This window comes from Siniperca chuatsi, linkage group LG15, assembly GCF_020085105.1.
Source record: "Siniperca chuatsi isolate FFG_IHB_CAS linkage group LG15, ASM2008510v1, whole genome shotgun sequence".
In the NCBI taxonomy this organism is placed as follows: domain Eukaryota; kingdom Metazoa; phylum Chordata; class Actinopteri; order Centrarchiformes; family Sinipercidae; genus Siniperca; species Siniperca chuatsi.
Genome location: NC_058056.1, coordinates 23,303,771 through 23,322,290, shown reverse-complemented (window position 1 = coordinate 23,322,290; position 18,520 = coordinate 23,303,771). Strand labels below are relative to the sequence as shown.

The 18,520-nt window shown below is 38.8% G+C and overlaps 1 protein-coding gene across 1 annotated transcript; it reads right to left on the bottom strand.

Annotated features, from left to right (window-relative positions):
• Positions 1-1,103: 1,103 nt before the first annotated feature.
• Positions 1,104-17,673, bottom strand: LOC122862164 (tandem C2 domains nuclear protein). The gene is made up of 12 exons (XM_044167463.1): positions 17,355-17,673; positions 16,145-16,219; positions 15,861-16,058; positions 14,248-14,418; positions 13,607-13,686; positions 11,577-11,646; positions 10,577-10,677; positions 9,840-9,956; positions 9,292-9,483; positions 4,507-4,621; positions 4,186-4,385; positions 1,104-3,049 (listed from the first exon to the last, which is right to left on the bottom strand). The coding sequence occupies exons 1-12, from the start codon at positions 17,356-17,358 to the stop codon at positions 2,939-2,941; spliced, it is 1,434 nt and encodes a 477-aa protein (XP_044023398.1). The 5' UTR covers positions 17,359-17,673; the 3' UTR covers positions 1,104-2,938.
• Positions 17,674-18,520: the final 847 nt, after the last annotated feature.

Below are 18,520 nucleotides of genomic sequence, written 5' to 3'. Positions count from 1 at the left end.
CCCAAAATCCTGCTTCCAAGACTCAAGCACCTTTCTTGAGTCAGAGTCAAACAGAGCTTCTCTGAGCTGTGTTTAAGTGTTAAGCCTAGTCACAGGTTAAGGTGTGTCTGGAATTCCCTATGTGTAACATTAACCATAAATCAAACATTAATTATGTTAAAAAAAAAGATGATGGTGTAATGGCACGCCAGGATATGAAGGGCTCTGACGCAGGTCAGCTCATGTGGAGCACCCGGTTGTCCTGGTCACACACTTACAACGCAAACACTCGCCAGACTCTGTTTTCTTGGTCCACAGACTTATTGTTCGCTGGGTGTATGTTTGCATGTCCACATCCACAGCTGGTTACACAGAGCACATCGCTGGTCAATCTCATGCTTTATGAGACTGAAATGGAGACAGGGATGATAAACCTGAGGGTTTCATTCCCAAATAGTACAAATTTGCCTGTCAATAATGTTACTTTATGTTCAAAATGATTATTTCAATAGTAAAGCTGGTTACAAACCCCCAAACTTTCCCAAATTAAGTAAGTTAGTTTTTTCTTTGTAGGAAATTGTTTTTTAGGTAATATTTAAAAATGTGGACACATTTAATTGAAATAAAAGTCAACTTTTCAAAGTGCTGCAGCTGAAAGGAAATTGTTTTGATTTTTCCACAAACTACAAATGTCCTTTTCCATAGTCACTCCTCAAATGTTGAGGGTGAGATTGAGATTGCCCACATACAGTAGTGACATTAAATTGCCTTTATAATAAAGAGTGAAATTGAAAAACAGGATGATCCAGAGTCAGGAGGAGAAACATCGTGGCAGATTGTCTTGCTGTTTACCTTAAGATTTCTCAACCAGTGGCCTCTTCAATAAAAAGTGACGTGGTGACACACTGGTTTATGGCTGTTGACCTATTTTACAGGTGCTACAGACTGTGTGTAACATGTGTAATGTACATGCTGAAGACCTTGGTCTGTTTTCCTTCCATGTACTACAAACAAGTCATTAAAAAAGACCCATCATTCACAAATCCAAGAATTATTGTACAAATCTGAAGTGATCCTCTTCTTATTTCAGATTCTACTGAAACAAAATGTCACCTGCAGACTAATACTCATACAACATTTTATTTTTCATTAGCGCTCTCTTTACTTCTTTCTTTTAATAAACACACAAACTAACTTGACATTTCCAAATGACACATACTTTTAATCACTAACATTAAACATCAACATTAAAACATTAAAACATTAAATACATTTAAAAAAATTAAAGTGCTTCACTATCAAAAGCATACAGCTAAGGTTTGATACTGCTGTATTGTACAGTAACATGATATCCTATATAGTTAAATTAGGGTATGGGAAACTCTTCAAGCTCACCTTTTAGGGAATTAAAGTCGAGTGATATCTATATTTTTCTTATTGTCAATATATACCATGAAAAGATCAAAACCAATAGTGAATGGATTTTGAAACAAGTCTGTGTATCCAAAAGCCTGATATCGCTTATTCCTATATGCCATAGAGCTCCATTCACACACACACACACACACACACACACACACACCATCCTGCTGCCATAAATGCTCATTAACAGACCAAATGTGTATTAATCCGCATCTAACAATAGTCCCCACAAATACACTATTTACTCCTGTTTAAAGCAGCTATAACCAATATTTTACACAAACAATATATCAAATTAATTATCACCTGAATATGCAGCTCCTCTCGGCTTTATGGAGCTTTATAGCGAATTTCAGCTCATTGTTTAGATGTCCGGCTGCAACTTTACTGTTTTAGTTGTTCACTCTCGCCACTCTCTTAGCATCGTTTTCAGCAGCAGCAGGCAGCTGTTGTCAGTGAAAAAGCTCTAAAAACCCACTGTACACTACCTGCTCAGCACCAAACAACAGACAGACAGACACAGTTAGCAACTAGCTGGTGAATATAGTGGCACATTTAGCTAAGGAGCTAGATATTTCCCTCAGGAGTTGGAGGAGACCAAAAACAGAGCTAAAAGAGAGTAAATACTGGATTTACGTTCGTAAATGTTTGCTAATAAGTTTGCCATATCAACATAAAGGTGATGATATGTCAATGCGGTGTTCACAGCTTGTTTCTGCTGCCCCCAATTGGCCAAAAAAAATCTGTTATTGTGAGTTTTAGTAAGGTTTGCTAAAACTACAGTGCCCACCTGATTTAGGAAATTACAGAGCCTTTATTAAAAATGAAACTATATATTCATGACACGTTTTTAAAGATTTACGTCTTCAGTAGAAATCAATGGGATTTAGTTGAGAGCCAGAGACAGGGTAGGAAAGTTGGAAAGTATCGAGAAATAGACTAATGTAGTGTTGGTTTTGATTTTTTTATGGGTTTGAAAAATATAAAATATTGCCAGCCTTATTCTTTAAGATGGGTCTTAATTACAGACTGATAACATGAAGTTTTTAATGCAGTGTGTTTGGCTTTATGGTCACTTTCTCTGCTTGTAAACTTGCAACAATGCTGCAACTTAAACAGAGTGACAAGGTTTTCACTAAAAAGCAGTGATATGGCATGAGACTTACAAAATACAGCATTATATACAGCTAAATGCTATGCAGCTGAATTGTTGTCAGTTAGGCAAATGCTCTACTGTTTTTTTAAGAAAAAAAACTTAATTTTGTCTACAGAAAAATTGCCAAAAAAACATTTCCAACACCTACACTTTGTTCGAAACCCCTATTTACAACCGGGCACCTGAACTGTCTCTGTGAAAATCTGTTCTCCCAGGGCATTCAGAGCTTGTTCAGTAGTTTATAGTCTGCTCTATGAGAGTCGACTCAGCTAGCGTACAGGACTGCGGCCAACCGACTGGAAAAGCAAGCGGGCACAGCTGGACCTGCAGCAGGAGAGCATCACGTTCGTTGTGTGTAAAGAGGAGGTTAGGAGAAGAGGTTTAGGCAGCGCTCAGCCTGTGCCACGCAGACACCACTTTCTCTGGGTGAGCCATCGTGTCCTTCCACTGCTCCACTGCTTCTGGGACAGGGCTGTCGAATCCCAGCTGAACCTGCCAGAAAGATCGGGAAGGCAATAATTCCTCAGATTGTTTGTATTTAATCTCCAATCATCAATCTTCAAATCTTTTCTAAAGTCCACCTCAGAACATGTCTGTGTAACTTTTGAATGAAGAAATAACACAATCCTCCTCTTGGAAAAGTTGAATTCATAGGCAATAAAACACACCCTTACCCACTTCAACACACGCAAGTGTTTTGCTGTAACCTTACTTGGTCTGGTATGACCAGTAGCTAGTGGCTAATGATAGCAAACTTCAGATAGATATTGTTGTATAACTACAATTACAGAGTCAGTTTACTGACTTTATAATTCTTTGCTACTTGTGCTTCTCTTACTCTATTTTAAGCATGTCACAGATAAATAAAGGGAACAACAGTGTTAATATCATGTATTTACCACTTGTGGCCACAGTGGCCGCTGTTCAGCAAAAGTTACATAGTCTCTTTAAGGCTGATAATTTTGCTTTTGTCAATACATATTGATATTAATGATGCTGTTTATACTTTGTGCAGTTATTGAAAACCTTAACATCCTTCAATTTCATTGCCAGGAAGTTTGTCAGGTTGCTTAATAAGTACTTTATCTGAAAAGCCTCTGAAACAGCTTGAGATGATGAGATACCTTTGGTGCATTAGCAGTTCAACAATTCATTTACCACAAAAAAATAACAGTTAAATGAATAAGTAAAAAGTAAAAATAAACTTTAATTGGAGATGTGCAGATTGGTTTTATTTACTTTATATTTATTTTTAGACTTATAAGCTAACATGGATGAGAACTCAGGAGTGCTCAGAAAAAAATGGAAATTTGAACTTCTACATTGCCAAAACTCCACCTCCTAATCAATCTCCAGATAATGTGATACAGTTTGATCGAAGGCTCCAGAACAACTACTAAATGGACCTTGAGGTGAGACTGTTTAATCAACTCTGCTTTGATTAGGAAGAAACTATTCGATCTTATCACCAGTAATGACAGCTGACTATCAGTGAGGCCTAAACTGTGAAATATTACAACAATTGATAGTAATAAAATAGATAATAAAAATAGTTTTAGGACATCATAATTAAAAGAAAAGTCTGGCTATTATTTCTTCATGACAAACCTGGTGTCAGAACAACTCACCTGTCCGAGACACTGTTTCCTCCTGACTGAGCTCCGGCTGTAGAGTTTGACTGACAGCGAGCAGGCGTGGTCTAACGCAGCCAGGAGGAAGTGAAAAGTCTCCGTCCACTGACACTGACCTACCGAGGCCTTCAGCATGCGAGTCTTCTTCTTCATCACCACCTGCCCCAACTGGTGCATCTCCACTTTGACAAAAAACGCTTCAGAGGGGAAACGACAGTATGATTACTCACGTGAGCCACTTGGAACTGGAATTGCTCTCTCTTTTTTTGCTGTAAAACATTTCACATTAGATTTAAGACCATTTCGAGTGACACCTACATTGGGTGAGTGGTGAGGAGGATGCTGGGAGGTTTTGGGCAGCGAGGACCTGGAGCTGGATGCGTCCATTGACTGGCTGAAAGCAGGTGGTGAGATGCAGCTCAGAGTGGCACACCTGAAAGAGAGATTCAATTATATCTTAATAGTTAGGCATTTCGGTATTTCGGATTGTGTTTAAACAAAGAATCTTTGAATATTTCACAACACAAAAATCAATTTCCTGTTCTCTCATAATGGATATACTACAACCATGTATCCAAATTCAGAAAGCTTTTACATTTTCTTTTGGTCTTTCTCCTAAAAAATGCATTTCCTTTACTGTACTGTGTGGGAAAATAACAAAACGTCAAGTTTTTTATGGATGTTTGTTATAGTGCTGGGTTAGTAAAACATCTTTAAAAACATTTCACAAGATTAAAAAGGGAAGTAGCCTGCCAAAAGAAACCTACAGTACCTAGCTGCCTAGTAAGGAATGAAGATCACATTTTTCTGATCTCATCTCAGACCCCAAGCATCCACTGATTGTAAAAGGAAACTGTAAGACAAGACATAAATGTATCATTTACTAACTGTATTTCCCTTTGGCACATGAGGCAGGGCAGTGTTTGCTGCCAGGGGCTTGTCTAGGGAGTGGCCTCTGATTGGGCCACCCCAGGTGCCACCCTGTTATCCTAAACTATGACTGGCTATCTGCCCAGTCAGAGGAGGGACCTCTGTAAGGTACTGTAAAGTTAGTTATTAAAGTAGATAAGAGTAGTGGAGACAGAAATGGTAAATTAATGCTTTTTTGACGTGTGTGCACGAGCACGTACTTCATGCCACCCCTGCATAAGTCAGTGCCCCACTTGGGCCACCCTAGTGTACTGTTTGCTGCACGGTCATTTTTTTTCTGGAGTAAACAGACTTTGGCCATTGAGCATCAAAGATGTCACCATCATCAAGAAATTATGTTTTCTTCCAAGATGCATCATCCATTATCAAGTTTCGTCAAAACTGGACCAGCACTGTAGCAGCTACAGGCTTTCAGTGTTTGACATTTTGACCTTTTATCGCAGCTCTCTCAGAACAATCCGTGTAAATTGTCAGGACAGCAGTTTGGTGTCAGTTGGAGTACACTGTAAGAGTTTGTGACTTTAAAGCTACAACAGATTGACCTTTAATTATTGGCCAAAAAGATGTTATTTCTTTTAAAAAGGCCAGAAGAACGTACAAAGTGCATCAACCATTTAAGTTTTGACATCAAACTACCAGTCTGAGGTGCTTAATATTTTGACCTTTAAATACAGTGCTTCACCAGGCCAGTTATTATATTTTTCTCATTCGTTCCTCCAACATGGAGTAGTGATGTCTGAGATATTACATTTGACTTTAAAAGTGAGAAATTACACTGTACTGTGTTCTTATGATAGCAATGGTTCCATTCTTGAAAATTTTATTTTTCTGGTGAATTTCACTTTGAAAAACTTAATCATGGCTCAACTGTTTATTGTGTAGTGCTCATAGACATTATACAGAGCAGATCAACACTGTGTTAATCCGTCTAATATTGTTTTTAGGGATGGCAATGTCAGTCTGTCGGTCAGTTGGTCCACCACCCGACTGAACTATCTCCACAACTTTTAGATGGATTGCCAAAAAATTTTGTTCATGGTCCCCAGAGGATGAATCCTACTGACTTTGATGATACCATGACTTTCCTCTAGCACCACCATGAGGTTAACATTTGTGGCTTTCATTGAACTATCACAACAAACATTGGATGGATTAACATAAAATTTGGTACAGACATTCACATTGCCCTCAGGATGAATTGTATTAACTTTAGCGATCCCCTGGCTTTCTCCTTTAGTGCCATCATCAGGTCAAATATTTGTCCAATACTTGGTTGTTCATTGGTTTATGACCAAATACCTGACAAACGTAGAAAAGGTTTCAGTCGTAGTCATTTGGACACTGTTTTCAGAATCAAGACGTTTCGGCTCCCATCCGGAAGTCATTCTCAATTGTGAAAAAATTGGACGGGAACTGGAAATTTAAGCTACTCTGAGTTACATAAGCCCTGCCCTCAGGAGGGAATCTGCCTGAGTATCTGTAAATAGCTAGTTTCACCTGAAACTGACCTAATAGTTTCAAGATGGCCCAGTAATCAGTAATCAGGCCTATTGTTCTCTGGCTGCATCTACTTCATCACTGTTAAGTGCCTGATTAGCATGTGATAGGCGTGACCAAGGTGATAATACACTCTGATAGACTTTGGGCAGATTAAATCTCAGACCACCATTTCTGTTCAAAGAGGGGTTCTCTTTCTTCACAAAAATGGCTTCCTTGACTACGAATGACTACGACAGAAACCTTTTCTACAATAGAACACTCCTGGACGAATGAGGGACTACACCGTCTTAACCTGACAAACGAATGACATTCCCATCAGTCTCAGCTGTAGAGTCCTTTGTGTTTAGTGATAATTACGAAATGCTAGCTAACACGCTAAACTAAAATGGTGAACATGGTAAATATTATACCTGCTAAACATCAGCTTAGCATTGTCATTATGAGCATGATAGCATACTGATGTTAGCATTTAGCTCAAAGCACCACTATGCCTAAGTACAACTTCACAGAGCTGCTAGCGTGGCTGTAGACTCGTTGTATGATTCATCTTAAACTGCCAGTTGCCCTGCTTCGTTTCAAAATGCTGCTGATATTTTTCTTGTTTTCTTGACTTCAGCTGTCTTGAGCCCTAAGAGCCTCTGACAGTGATTTGGACAATTTTTGCCTTTTGTGTCCACCAGATGGGTAAAGTCACTTACTGTATCAAATTGTTCCACTGAAAACGTAATGATGACTCACTGTCTGATCCCCTAAGTGCAGAAACAGTTCACATTTTACTGTCACTGGCCAGACATGCATCCATTTATCAACAAAACCACTCTCTGCTGTTGAAATGGTTCGCGGTTTGACCTACTTTCCATGTCTTACATTTCCAGAATCTGCACTCTGGTTTCTTCTCTCCAATCAAAGCCTGTTTCCCAATTTCCCTTGATAATGAATTCCCTTTCTCTTTTTCCTGTGATTATGCAACAACATAAAGTCTGACTCAGCGTCAATATTACCCTGTTAGGGCCAAGAGTATGGTACATGCCAGTGGGCTACAATGCATCATCTGGACAGTTTTATGAGGCACACACAGTGCTTTGTTCTTATTTACTGTGCACATACAAAGGGGTGATAAAAGACAGCAGCCAACAGAGAAAATGGTGGAGAATAAGTAATAAAAGTCTGGGATATTCCCACACCAAGATTTTCCTCTTGGCCACAACAGCTGGACATCAGGTAAGACAATATCAGCTAATTGCTACAACCCAGAATATATTAGGTCCATTTGTGAGCAGCCATTATGAACATCGGACACCAAACAGGGCACTGATTATTTAGAGTGGCTGACTCAGAGTGTGTGAGTTAGCAAACTTCATTCATTATTGGTCCCTCTGCCTGTATTTTCTTAGTTTTAGTTGTCACGTTGCCATAAGCTAACCAGAATTCTCATTTTACTCTTTGGATTTTGGAGTCAAGATCAACTTCCATGATCAAGATCTGGACTAAACATGGTAAAAAAACAAGCCAAGACTAAGACCAGAGGAACTTAATGCCACTATGTGTATATTTTAAGCCATGCTAGCAGCATGGATGGCAATGTTGGTCGGTCCACCATGTTGGTCCAGACTGAAATATGTCAACAACTATTAGATGAATTGCCATGAAATTTTGCTCAGACTTTCATGGTCCCTGGAGGATGAACCCTGCTAACTTTTTTTGATCCCCTAACTTTTCTTAGTGCCACCATTAGGGTTGAAATTTTTCGATTTTGGTCAAATATCTGAATAACTATTTGATGGCTTATCATGAAATTTGGTACAGACAGGTCTCCCTCAGGATGAATTGTAATCACATGTTCCATGTAACATCAACATGTTAGCACTGTCACCGTGAGTGTGTTAGCATGACAAAAAAAATCGAGTATTTGTAGGACTAGACATTCTTCTGCAGTATCATTTTTGAGCATGTAAGCATGCTGACGTTAGCTTTTAGCTCAAAGCACCAGTGTGCCTAATTACATCTTGCTGATAGCATGGCTGCATACTCTTTTAAAGTATTCTGATTGGATACTTTTATCTATAGAAAAATTAGACAATCCAAGTCTTTTTTTGATACTACCACTTTGCGTTGACTGAAAGTGACATGAGCGGGATGGATACGTTACTTGTTACTGACTGGTTGGGGTAAAACAAAATAAAATAACCCCCCTTCGCATAAAGAAATCAGAAAACATGAACATGATGTCAGGCTGAATGAATTAAGTAAAATAAAGTACCAGTTCAGTCTGATAATCAGCTTTGTGGTCAAATAAACCTGGGTTTCGAGTATAACCGATAAAATAACCAATATATATTGTACTTCAGTTCTGAATGTAAAAATAATATATAAGGATGAACACATCACGTAAATTATCTGAAAGAATATATGACTTGGAGGTAAGCAGGTTAAAGCTTAATGATATTTTGCTATTGCTAAACCGTTTGAATGATTAAACTAAAGACAAAAAAATCCCTTCTACGAGGTGCCTCTGGTTTGAGATAATAATTGTTTAATTCCTGGTAATCTTGTAAATGTTCTCAAACTGTGTTACTATTTGAAACAGTGATAGACAAAGTAATGGAAACAAAAACAGGACACCAGACTTAAGTGCCACAGGCCTGACTCATAACATGTAAAGTGAACACTCACAGAGGATTTGGACGGAGGGTTGAGATCAAGCCAGTGCTCTGTCTCCTGAGGACCAAGCTGTCGCAGGGAGAGGACGCATTCCGCCACCGTACGTTTCCTGGGGTTGTGTGTTTGCGTCCGCAACACCAAAGCACTGCAGGTCAAAGGCTGGAGATGCAGCGCAAACACAAAGGTCTCCATGAAGGACACATCCTAAAGAGCAGAAGGAGCAGACAGCAAAAATCAGGTGGTTTTTCCACAACTCATTCAGTTATAATAAATCTATCTGATGCAAACTATGTAGCTTTCCCAACTGGAAGAACAAACCTGCAAAGTTACTCTCCCAAAAGAACATCTGTATACAAGGGTCAAATTGTAATAAGTCAAATCTAGTCAAATCCTTCTTACAAAACTGCCTTTTTATTCATAAACCTTCTCCTAAAATGTAGCAGTTTAAAACCTGAGCTACAACTCAATTTGTAACCATAAACATGAAATATCAACCCTAAGATAACTTGTGGATCATTCTGCCGTTTCATCAGGTTTTAGACGGTGATCCTCGGCATTACCTGACAGTACTCCTTGATCGAGCTCTTGAACTGTATCGGTTTGGGGATGGTGATGATCCCTTTAAATCCAATCTTTTGCTGTTCCACTCCATCCGGAAGAAGGTTAAGTTCTGAACACTGATAACGAAAGAGGAAAAATAATGTTTTTGTCCAGGCAGGTCAAATCTATTTATAGGCTAAAGAGCTCTCAAGCAAGGTTTGAGAAAATCTGCTACACTTAGCAAAAAGGACATAAATACAACAAACAAGAGAATCCAAAACCTCTGATATATTAATCATGTGTGCATGTGCTTATGTGAGTATTTTTTTATTGTTTTTAATATTTTTAGAAACAACAGGCTGCTTTAATATGAATACTCTTTTCTTTTTTCAATTTTTGACATAATGTCACATAACAAGGGCATTTTGTGACCCCAATGCCTTAAAAAAGCTTTAAAACTGTAAACATAGATTTAATGTACAATACACATACACTGTAGGTGTTGCCTTTTGAGTGAATGCACAGTTCCTCAGATACACGGATCACTGTGTTTTAGCATCAATGGGGACAGCTCTGTTTCTTAAAAAATAACCTTTTCCTCCCAAGTGTCCGAGCCAAAGTTAATAGAGCACTGAGAGGAGCTAACAGAGACCTGTGTTCTGGACACACAGAGGGTCCATTGAGAAATGCTGCAGAAGAGCACAATGGAGATTTTTGTGTTCTCATGCTCCCCTCTCCTCACCGCATGTAACCTTACCTGGACCAGAGTGATCCACACCTGCTCCAGAGCCTCCTGGTAGCTCACTCGGACGCACACCTTCCCCAGCTCGCGCTCGTCCCCAGACAGCGTGATGGAGTCTGTAACATTTGGGAATGAGACGACAGCAGCACAACAGGAACACATTATTGGATGTTATTGGATGTAATGTTACCATGTAGACATGAGCTTATGGTGTAGCTATATTAAGTTGTTGATGGGTGTTAAAAGCTGATATAGATGGAAATATATACGCTTTTGCACCAAATTTAATCTATAATCTTAGATTTCAGCTTTCTGAATTTTCACATTTATTTTAGTTCTTGATTATAAATACAAAAGTATTTATCGAACATATAATTTAGAGGGGTTACAAAGTTGAACAAGCTCTTCTCAGTGATATGTACTATCTATTTTGGGCAATAATCTGACCTTTTCTCCCCTTGTCATCAAAATCTAAAAAGGTTCTATCTTTTTTGTCTATTTCAATAATGCTGTATTTCCAGCTCAATTCAAGCAAAGTGTCTGCAGAACTGCGCCAGCAGGATTGTTATACAGAGCTATATGTGATTCAGCTTATCAAAACATGAAAGCAGCATTAATATTTTATTATTGCTTAGTATATGACAACAAATAAAATAAAAGTAAATTAATATAGGTGGCAATTTGTCATGGCAGCGCAGGATTTTGTAACATAGGTTGCAATTAAAAGAAAAAACAAAAATTGAAAAGAAAATTTGACCTTCATACAAATGATTTATCTCTTATTATAACAAGGTTGCTTCTCTTCATGGAATATTACAATCTTTATGCAAGAAGGCTTATCTCTGAAGCTCAATAGAGGACTGTAGTGAAAATATTTGGTGTCTACCCTTGGGTTGTGGGGGGTATAGGCGTTTTTCTTTTTTTTCCTCTCCAAAAATAAGACAGAGGTTCATCCAAACAGAAACTTTGAAAGGGAAAGTGTTTGTAGATGGAGACAAATCTGTATTTAAGTTACCCAGGCTGCTTTCAATGGAGCCGATCATGGAGGATGTGCTACTGAGGACACTGGAGGTGGAGTCGAAGTGCTGCAGGTAAATCCAAACACACATAGAGATAGTCAGGACAGCACGACAGGTTCATTATTTTTTTCCACTGAAACTCAAAACTTTCATTTAACAAGACTAAGCCGCACTAGCAACTCTGTGAGGCTATACTTAGGTACAGTGGTGCTTTGAGCTAAATGCTGATGATGTTTAGCAGGTATAATGTTTACCATGTTCACTATCTTAGCTTTGCATGCTAGCCTGCTAACAACTGCTAATTCGCATTAAACACAGCAGTACAGCTGAGGCTGATGAGAATGTCATTCGTTTTTCGTAGTCATCAACGAAAGTATTGGACAAACTGAACTTTTGACATGATGATGGCGCTAAATGAGAAGTCAGGGGATCAGAGTTATTATAATTCATACTCTGGGGACCATGAAAGTCTTTTCAAAATTTCCTTACAATCTATCCAATAATTGTTGAGATATTTCTGTCCTTAGGCAAGACACTGAACCCCAAATTGTTCCAGAGTGCTGTGCTTTCGGTGTGTGAGTGTGTGTGAATGATTAGTTAGTTAGTGGACTGATGAGCAGTTAGCATCTGCCATCAGTGTACGAATGTGTGTGAATGGGGTGAATGTGATATGTACTGTGTGAAGCGCTTTGAGTGGTCAGAAGACTAGGAAGGCGCTATACAAGTACAGTCTATTTACCATCACTCTCGTTTCCACCTTAAATACGCCACAACTTTGAAAACATAATCTCTCACTGGTTCTCATTTCTTTACCTGCACTTTTTATTTCACATCTTCATTCTGTAAACCTGGGATTATTTGTTTACTGTTATGTCCATTGCCAAGGTGCTGTGCCTTTCATACTTTCATTACTTACTACTGTTTGCTCATAATGTTGCCAAGCTAAACATTTGATTTAATTGAACTGTATTTTACACCCACTGCATGTTGCTCTGGATAATAAAGACATCAACAAAAGTGAAAAGTGAATAGAAATGTATCCATGTTTGTTCACAACATGGAAGACACTGAGTGTGTTGCTTTAATGTTGCTCTGACGTTTATCCCTGTGTGAGCCCTGAATGAGATATTGTAATGTTTATCGAGGTTTTAGGCAAGTCCCAAATCAGACATAAAGTAGCTGTGCGACGAAGTTATATGTAATAAAATTGAGTGAAGAATTTAATAGTTTTTTCCTTAACACTAATCAGCTGATAAAATTAAGTGGATTAAAACTTGATTTAACTTATCTAGTTATCTTTAAAGATAACTAGATAATATCGACCTTTTGGGAAATAAGCTTATTTGCTTTCTTGCTAAGAGGTAGATGAGAAGATCCATACCACTAGTTAACTTAGCTTAGCATAGCATAAAGACTGGAAACAGGAGGAAACAGCTAGCCTGGCTCTGTCCAAAGGTAACAAAATCCAACTACCAGCACCTCTAAAGCTCACTGATTAACACGTTATATCTCATTTGTTTAATCCATATGTGTCAACATTGTAGTGTGAAGTGTTATGTCCGGCAGCATTGGTGGAGACTCCAGGAAGTTGTCGCATCCAGCCAAGAAATAGTCCGACAAATAATCCCCTGTAAAACCACAACATGTCATTTTTATACTTTTTTTTTTTTAAACAAACAAGATATAACATATTTAATAGTGAGTTTTAGAAGCGCTAGTATTCGGATTTTGTTACCTTTGGACAGAGCCAGGTTAGCAGTTTCCAGTAATTGTGCTAAGCTAAGCTAACTGGCTGCTAGCTGTAGCTTCATATTTAGCGTACAGACTTTTGGCAAGAATGAATGGTAAGTAACTGAAATGACCCCCTCACTTTTCCCCTTAAATCAAAATACCAGCTTGCAAGGTTTGTTTGCAATGTTCCACTATACTGCTGAGAACAGTGGAAACTATATAACTATATTTAGTCTTGGTTGGTACAGGGTGAGAAACGCTGTGTGAATACAGATTAGATAGAGAACAGTCTCACCTGCATGTGACTCTGAGAACTGGACAGATCAAACATGGAGCTGCTCAGTTGCTGCTCACCGTCCGGCTTCAGAGTCCAGCCTGGAAGCAAAACATCAATCCACATTTAGGAGGTTAAATTAAGTTCTGGGATTCATGATTTTCTAATTACGTGTCAGTCTGTAGGTATCTGTATTTAATTCAGGTATACATACTATTTCTCATCCCTATATTTACAACACTTTGGCTGTGTTTGGCTGTAATATGTGTGTAATTGTGGATATCCAGACACAAACTTACTGATTTCATATTTAGCATCTCACACATATACCATTTCATTTAACTGAAAAATCTTTAATAAATGAAAAGAAAGTAAATAAAAGTCCAACATTGTGAGATATAAATGTACAAATGATTGATTTCTGATTGGCATACAATCATACATTTTTTTCTGTGACCCATTTTATCAACATGTAAATATTTGTCACTATTTTGGTCAAATTTTTCTCTAATTATAATACATATTTTATTCAGATTACATACCTAAATAATGTCCATTTCTGTTCACTTGTTTTGTACTTGTTATTTTAAAATCATTTTGATTGACAACCTGAGAGGAGCATGGATAAAGTTTTTGATGTGGTGCACTGCTGCGTCTGCTACCTGGACTTTTGGGACTGGAGTTTGTGTTCTTCACTGTGTTGCGGCGGGTCGAGCTGGGGGAGATGTACTCAGTCATCTGACCCTGATGGAAGCTGGACTCAGGCCTGTAGGTGAAGTGATTGGAGCCCAGCAGCTCTGCTTTCCTCTCTGCATACGTGCACCGGGCTGAACCTGCAGACAGACAGCAGGGCTGGAGGTCAGCGTGCTTCCATTTGACCAAAGTTTTCTTTTCAGTCAATAAACTAAAAGACTCCAGCTATTCATTTAGAAACAGGATATCCTGGTTCTTGTCGCCTGTGTAATCAAATGGCAGGTCATACCTCAGTAACCTCTGAGCTTTTAATGAAACTTAGATGCATGAGGCATTATGGCAGTTGGCTCTGTGAGTCCTCAGTGCTTGAGCTTGGGTTGGTTTGGGTGGAGTAAAATGTGTCAGTCACCATAACTTGTACCTTAACCTAACCCTATATTGAGGCAAGATTACATGTGTTATTCCACCCTAGTTGAACTGTGTTTTTGTGCTCCAGGCTGCAGTATGGGGGACACTTGCTGACTGACCTATTGTACAACAATTAAATGTCATAATTTCAAGTTCTGAAAAGCCAAAATTCCTATTCCTATATCGTACATTTCTACATGCATCCAACCAATGAATGGCCTGATGGGGGCGCTGCTGAAGTGAAAATATATCACTCAAACATAATTTCGCACAATCAGACCTTTGTCTTGTCAAACTAACAGATATCTGTAGAAAGTCAAGTTGAAAAATTTTCTAGAAATAGACACATGGGGTCATTATATATATACTTTAAATTAGTATGTAAAGTATCAGCTTTGTTTTGGCATTGGAGGACGAAATGTTAGCCAGCTTGGGCCTATCTCGTATATTGTATGTATCTGCAATAATTCACAAAGTAGCAAAGTCCGCTTTCAATTCTAAAAATCAGAGAGAGAGTTGTTTTTGAAACTTGAGAAAACATTTGAACACTGTGATTTTTCATCTCTAAATCACCAGAGAAACAACAAAAAACAAAACACATGATGATAACAGCCATTTTAAGCCATTTCATTGGCTGAATAGCTGAGTTTGAACCTAAGTACCCAAAAATTGCTTGGCCCAATTTGTGGCCCATCCTCATGTCATAACTTATGATGAACACACCAGATATGGGCCAAGTACACTGTTACAGTTCTTGGTACAAACACTGGCCCAAAGCTGGTCTGCTGCTAAATTGAGCTGATTTTCTCCCGAAAGTCCAAACCCTCAAAATCCAGCCAATTCTGGCAGCCATAATGTACAGTATGAAGCAGTACAGAAACCAAAGTTTCAATATAATTTCTGGGAAATAAAGTTGTAACAGTTACACGTTGTGTATTTAGTGTGGTGATAGACACTGTGATGATAGGTCTGGCATTATTTACCAACCCAACCTAAAGTCAACACTAACATAAATTACAACTTTCTGCAATGTCACTCCCCACAGTTAATTTGTATAAGATGGTGAGGTTGTGTAAATTAGTTTAATCCCTTAAGATCTAAAAGCTACAGAGCATCTTCTAATGCAAACAAAGAGAGAACAGCCATCTGATCATGTTTTTCAGTAGGTACGTACTCTGCAGCCCAGACTGTAAATTGGGGTAGCGGGAGCCTCTGGGTTGGATGTAGGAGGCCTTGAAGGTCGGGAGGACAAACGGCACCTCTCTGCCATCTGGGGGCAGCTTGGACAAGAGGTAATCTTCTGTGACTCCCCTTCTCCCGTCATCCAGCTCCCGCCATGATGCCTTTTTAGGAGGCATCTTCAGTGTGATCACTTGAAAGCAGAGGAAATCAGACAATCAGAACCAAAACACTCTGTCAAAGCTGTCTGATATGCTGCTGTGCAGGACGTCAGTATACCTTGGGTCTCCTGCTCCTTCCCCTTCTTCTTCATGAAGTTCTTGCAGCAGTCTTTGAGGCACTCCATTGCTGCAACTAGAAATAGTTCAATGTTGAAAGAAGAAGAAAGTGGAAGTTACAGTTTACACAGTAAACAGTGATACCACCAGGGTCGGAACAAGCCTTTCTGGGGACCTAATCAGGAGGTGATAACACTTCAAATACCAAAATTTGTTATGGTTCCTCCCAATATTGGCATTAATCTGTAAAATTCATTATTTGTTATAATTCCAAATTTGCCTCCAAAGTTCGTTATTTTTTTGTAATCTCAAACTTTGTCATGGTGCCCCCAAATCACCAAAGTTTGGCATAGTGCCCCCAAAGAATGTGTTGTTGTGATCAAAACTTTAATATAGTTCCACAAAAGAAAAACAACATTTGGTATTGCACCCCAAACATCTGTAATTTGCAATCCCCCAAATTTGGTGCACCATTTTTTTATGTGATACAATCTGAAAATTTGGTACAGAGCCATATTGCTCCCAGAATGTGACCCCAAAATGTGTTAAGAGTGAGCCCACATACAGTGCCACCAAATTTGTTGATATAATCCCACAATTTGGTATAGTGCTCCAAAAATATGATGATATTATCTTAAAATTGGTTCAACTTATTCCAAACCCCACAATTTGGGAGAGCACCCCCAAAATTTGTTATTTAAAAGTTAATATAATCCCCAAAATTGTTATAGTTCACCCCAAATCCCCCAAATCTAGTGGAGAGCCCCAAAATGTGTTAATTATTACAATCCCTTCAAATCCCAATTGATATATTGCCCCCACATTATCTTATTAATTGTAACCCCCGAATTTGTCATAATACTCTCAGATCTCTAATTTCACTGTCATGGCTGGGAGGATATTTTGGGGCTTATAATACAACTTTGTCTTTAAAAAGCTAAATTATGACAAAAACGAACAAAAGAGCACCTTTTTATTGTGTTTGGGGGACACTTGACAAATACAAAAAAAGATTACAACAACAAAATCATTTCATGAGCCAACAACAAACTACAGTCAACAAACATACATGACCTTTCAACGCTTGTTCTGCTTTGTGCTGCGGGCGTATGAAGGAATTTGCGTCGGTGTAACCCAATTGCTACACACATAAAAGAGCAATTAATCAGTTATTACTTCAAATTACAAAACCAGCAAACGTGTAAACTTACCCATGCGAGGTTTCCACGGGACGAGGATAAAGTTGGTACATCCAGCGGAGCGGTTCACTCTCACGGGCCGACTGGAGAGAAATGCCAGTGAGCTCAGGTTTACGGTGCACTTCAGTTACAGGTCTCTCTCTCTCTCTCTCTCTCTCAATCCCGGACTCTCTAATTCCCGGACTGACACTGTGTGTTGAGCCAGCCCTGGGTTTCCTTCCCCGAACAGCCACGGGAGCACCTCTTTCCGTTTTGATTTTTAATGTTTACCCCATTTATCATCACTGCGTGCTCGCTGTCATTTTATTTTCCTCCTCCTCCTCAGTTGATAGCTCAACGCTGTCATCCAGATAGAAACTTGGCCACCATACAGGTTCAGTATGTCTTTATTTACTGACCAGACTCACTTACAGTTTCAGTTTTACAATTGTGTGGTGAAGACATGTAGGCTGTTGTTATTATGCCCCCCAAATCCCTCGAATTTGGTGCATTGCCCCCAAAGATTGCCAAAATATCCCAAATTTGACATAGCACCCTCAAACTTTAGTTGGGGGTGCTATGTCCCTAATCCCCAAATTGTTTCTTGGGGGTGCTATACCAAATGTACCAAAATGTGTTATTTAATTTGATTTGATTTGTTTGTTATAGTCCTCCCAAAATATTACATTATAATCTCAAAATCTGCTGTAGTTACATGGGTTCAGGACAGTTGTGTGGAGTAGACTTTCATTATTGTTATTGTGCGTCCAAATCCCCCAAATGTGGTCTCTTTGTAATTTGATATATTCCCTAAATTTGTTACAAGGAAGCCAAATCCCCGAAATATAGTGTTCGCCCAAAATCGCCCAAATGTGCTGTATTACCACCAGTGTTTGTTAATTGGTCCTAAATCTTTTCTGTTTGTCAAAATATCCTAAATTTGGTATAGCACCCCTAGCATTCACTACCTGATATAATCCCAAATTGTGTTATAGTGCTCCCCCATTGCCAAAAATTGGTAGTTCTCCAAAACGATCTGATATAATCCCCAAATTTGTTATTTAATCCCACCAAAATATTACATTATAATCCCAAAATGTGCTATGGTATCAGGAGTTCAGGAGCATGCTCATGCCAGGGACAGTTGTGTGATGAAGACATTTATTTTTGTTATTGTGCCCAAATCCCACAAATTTGGT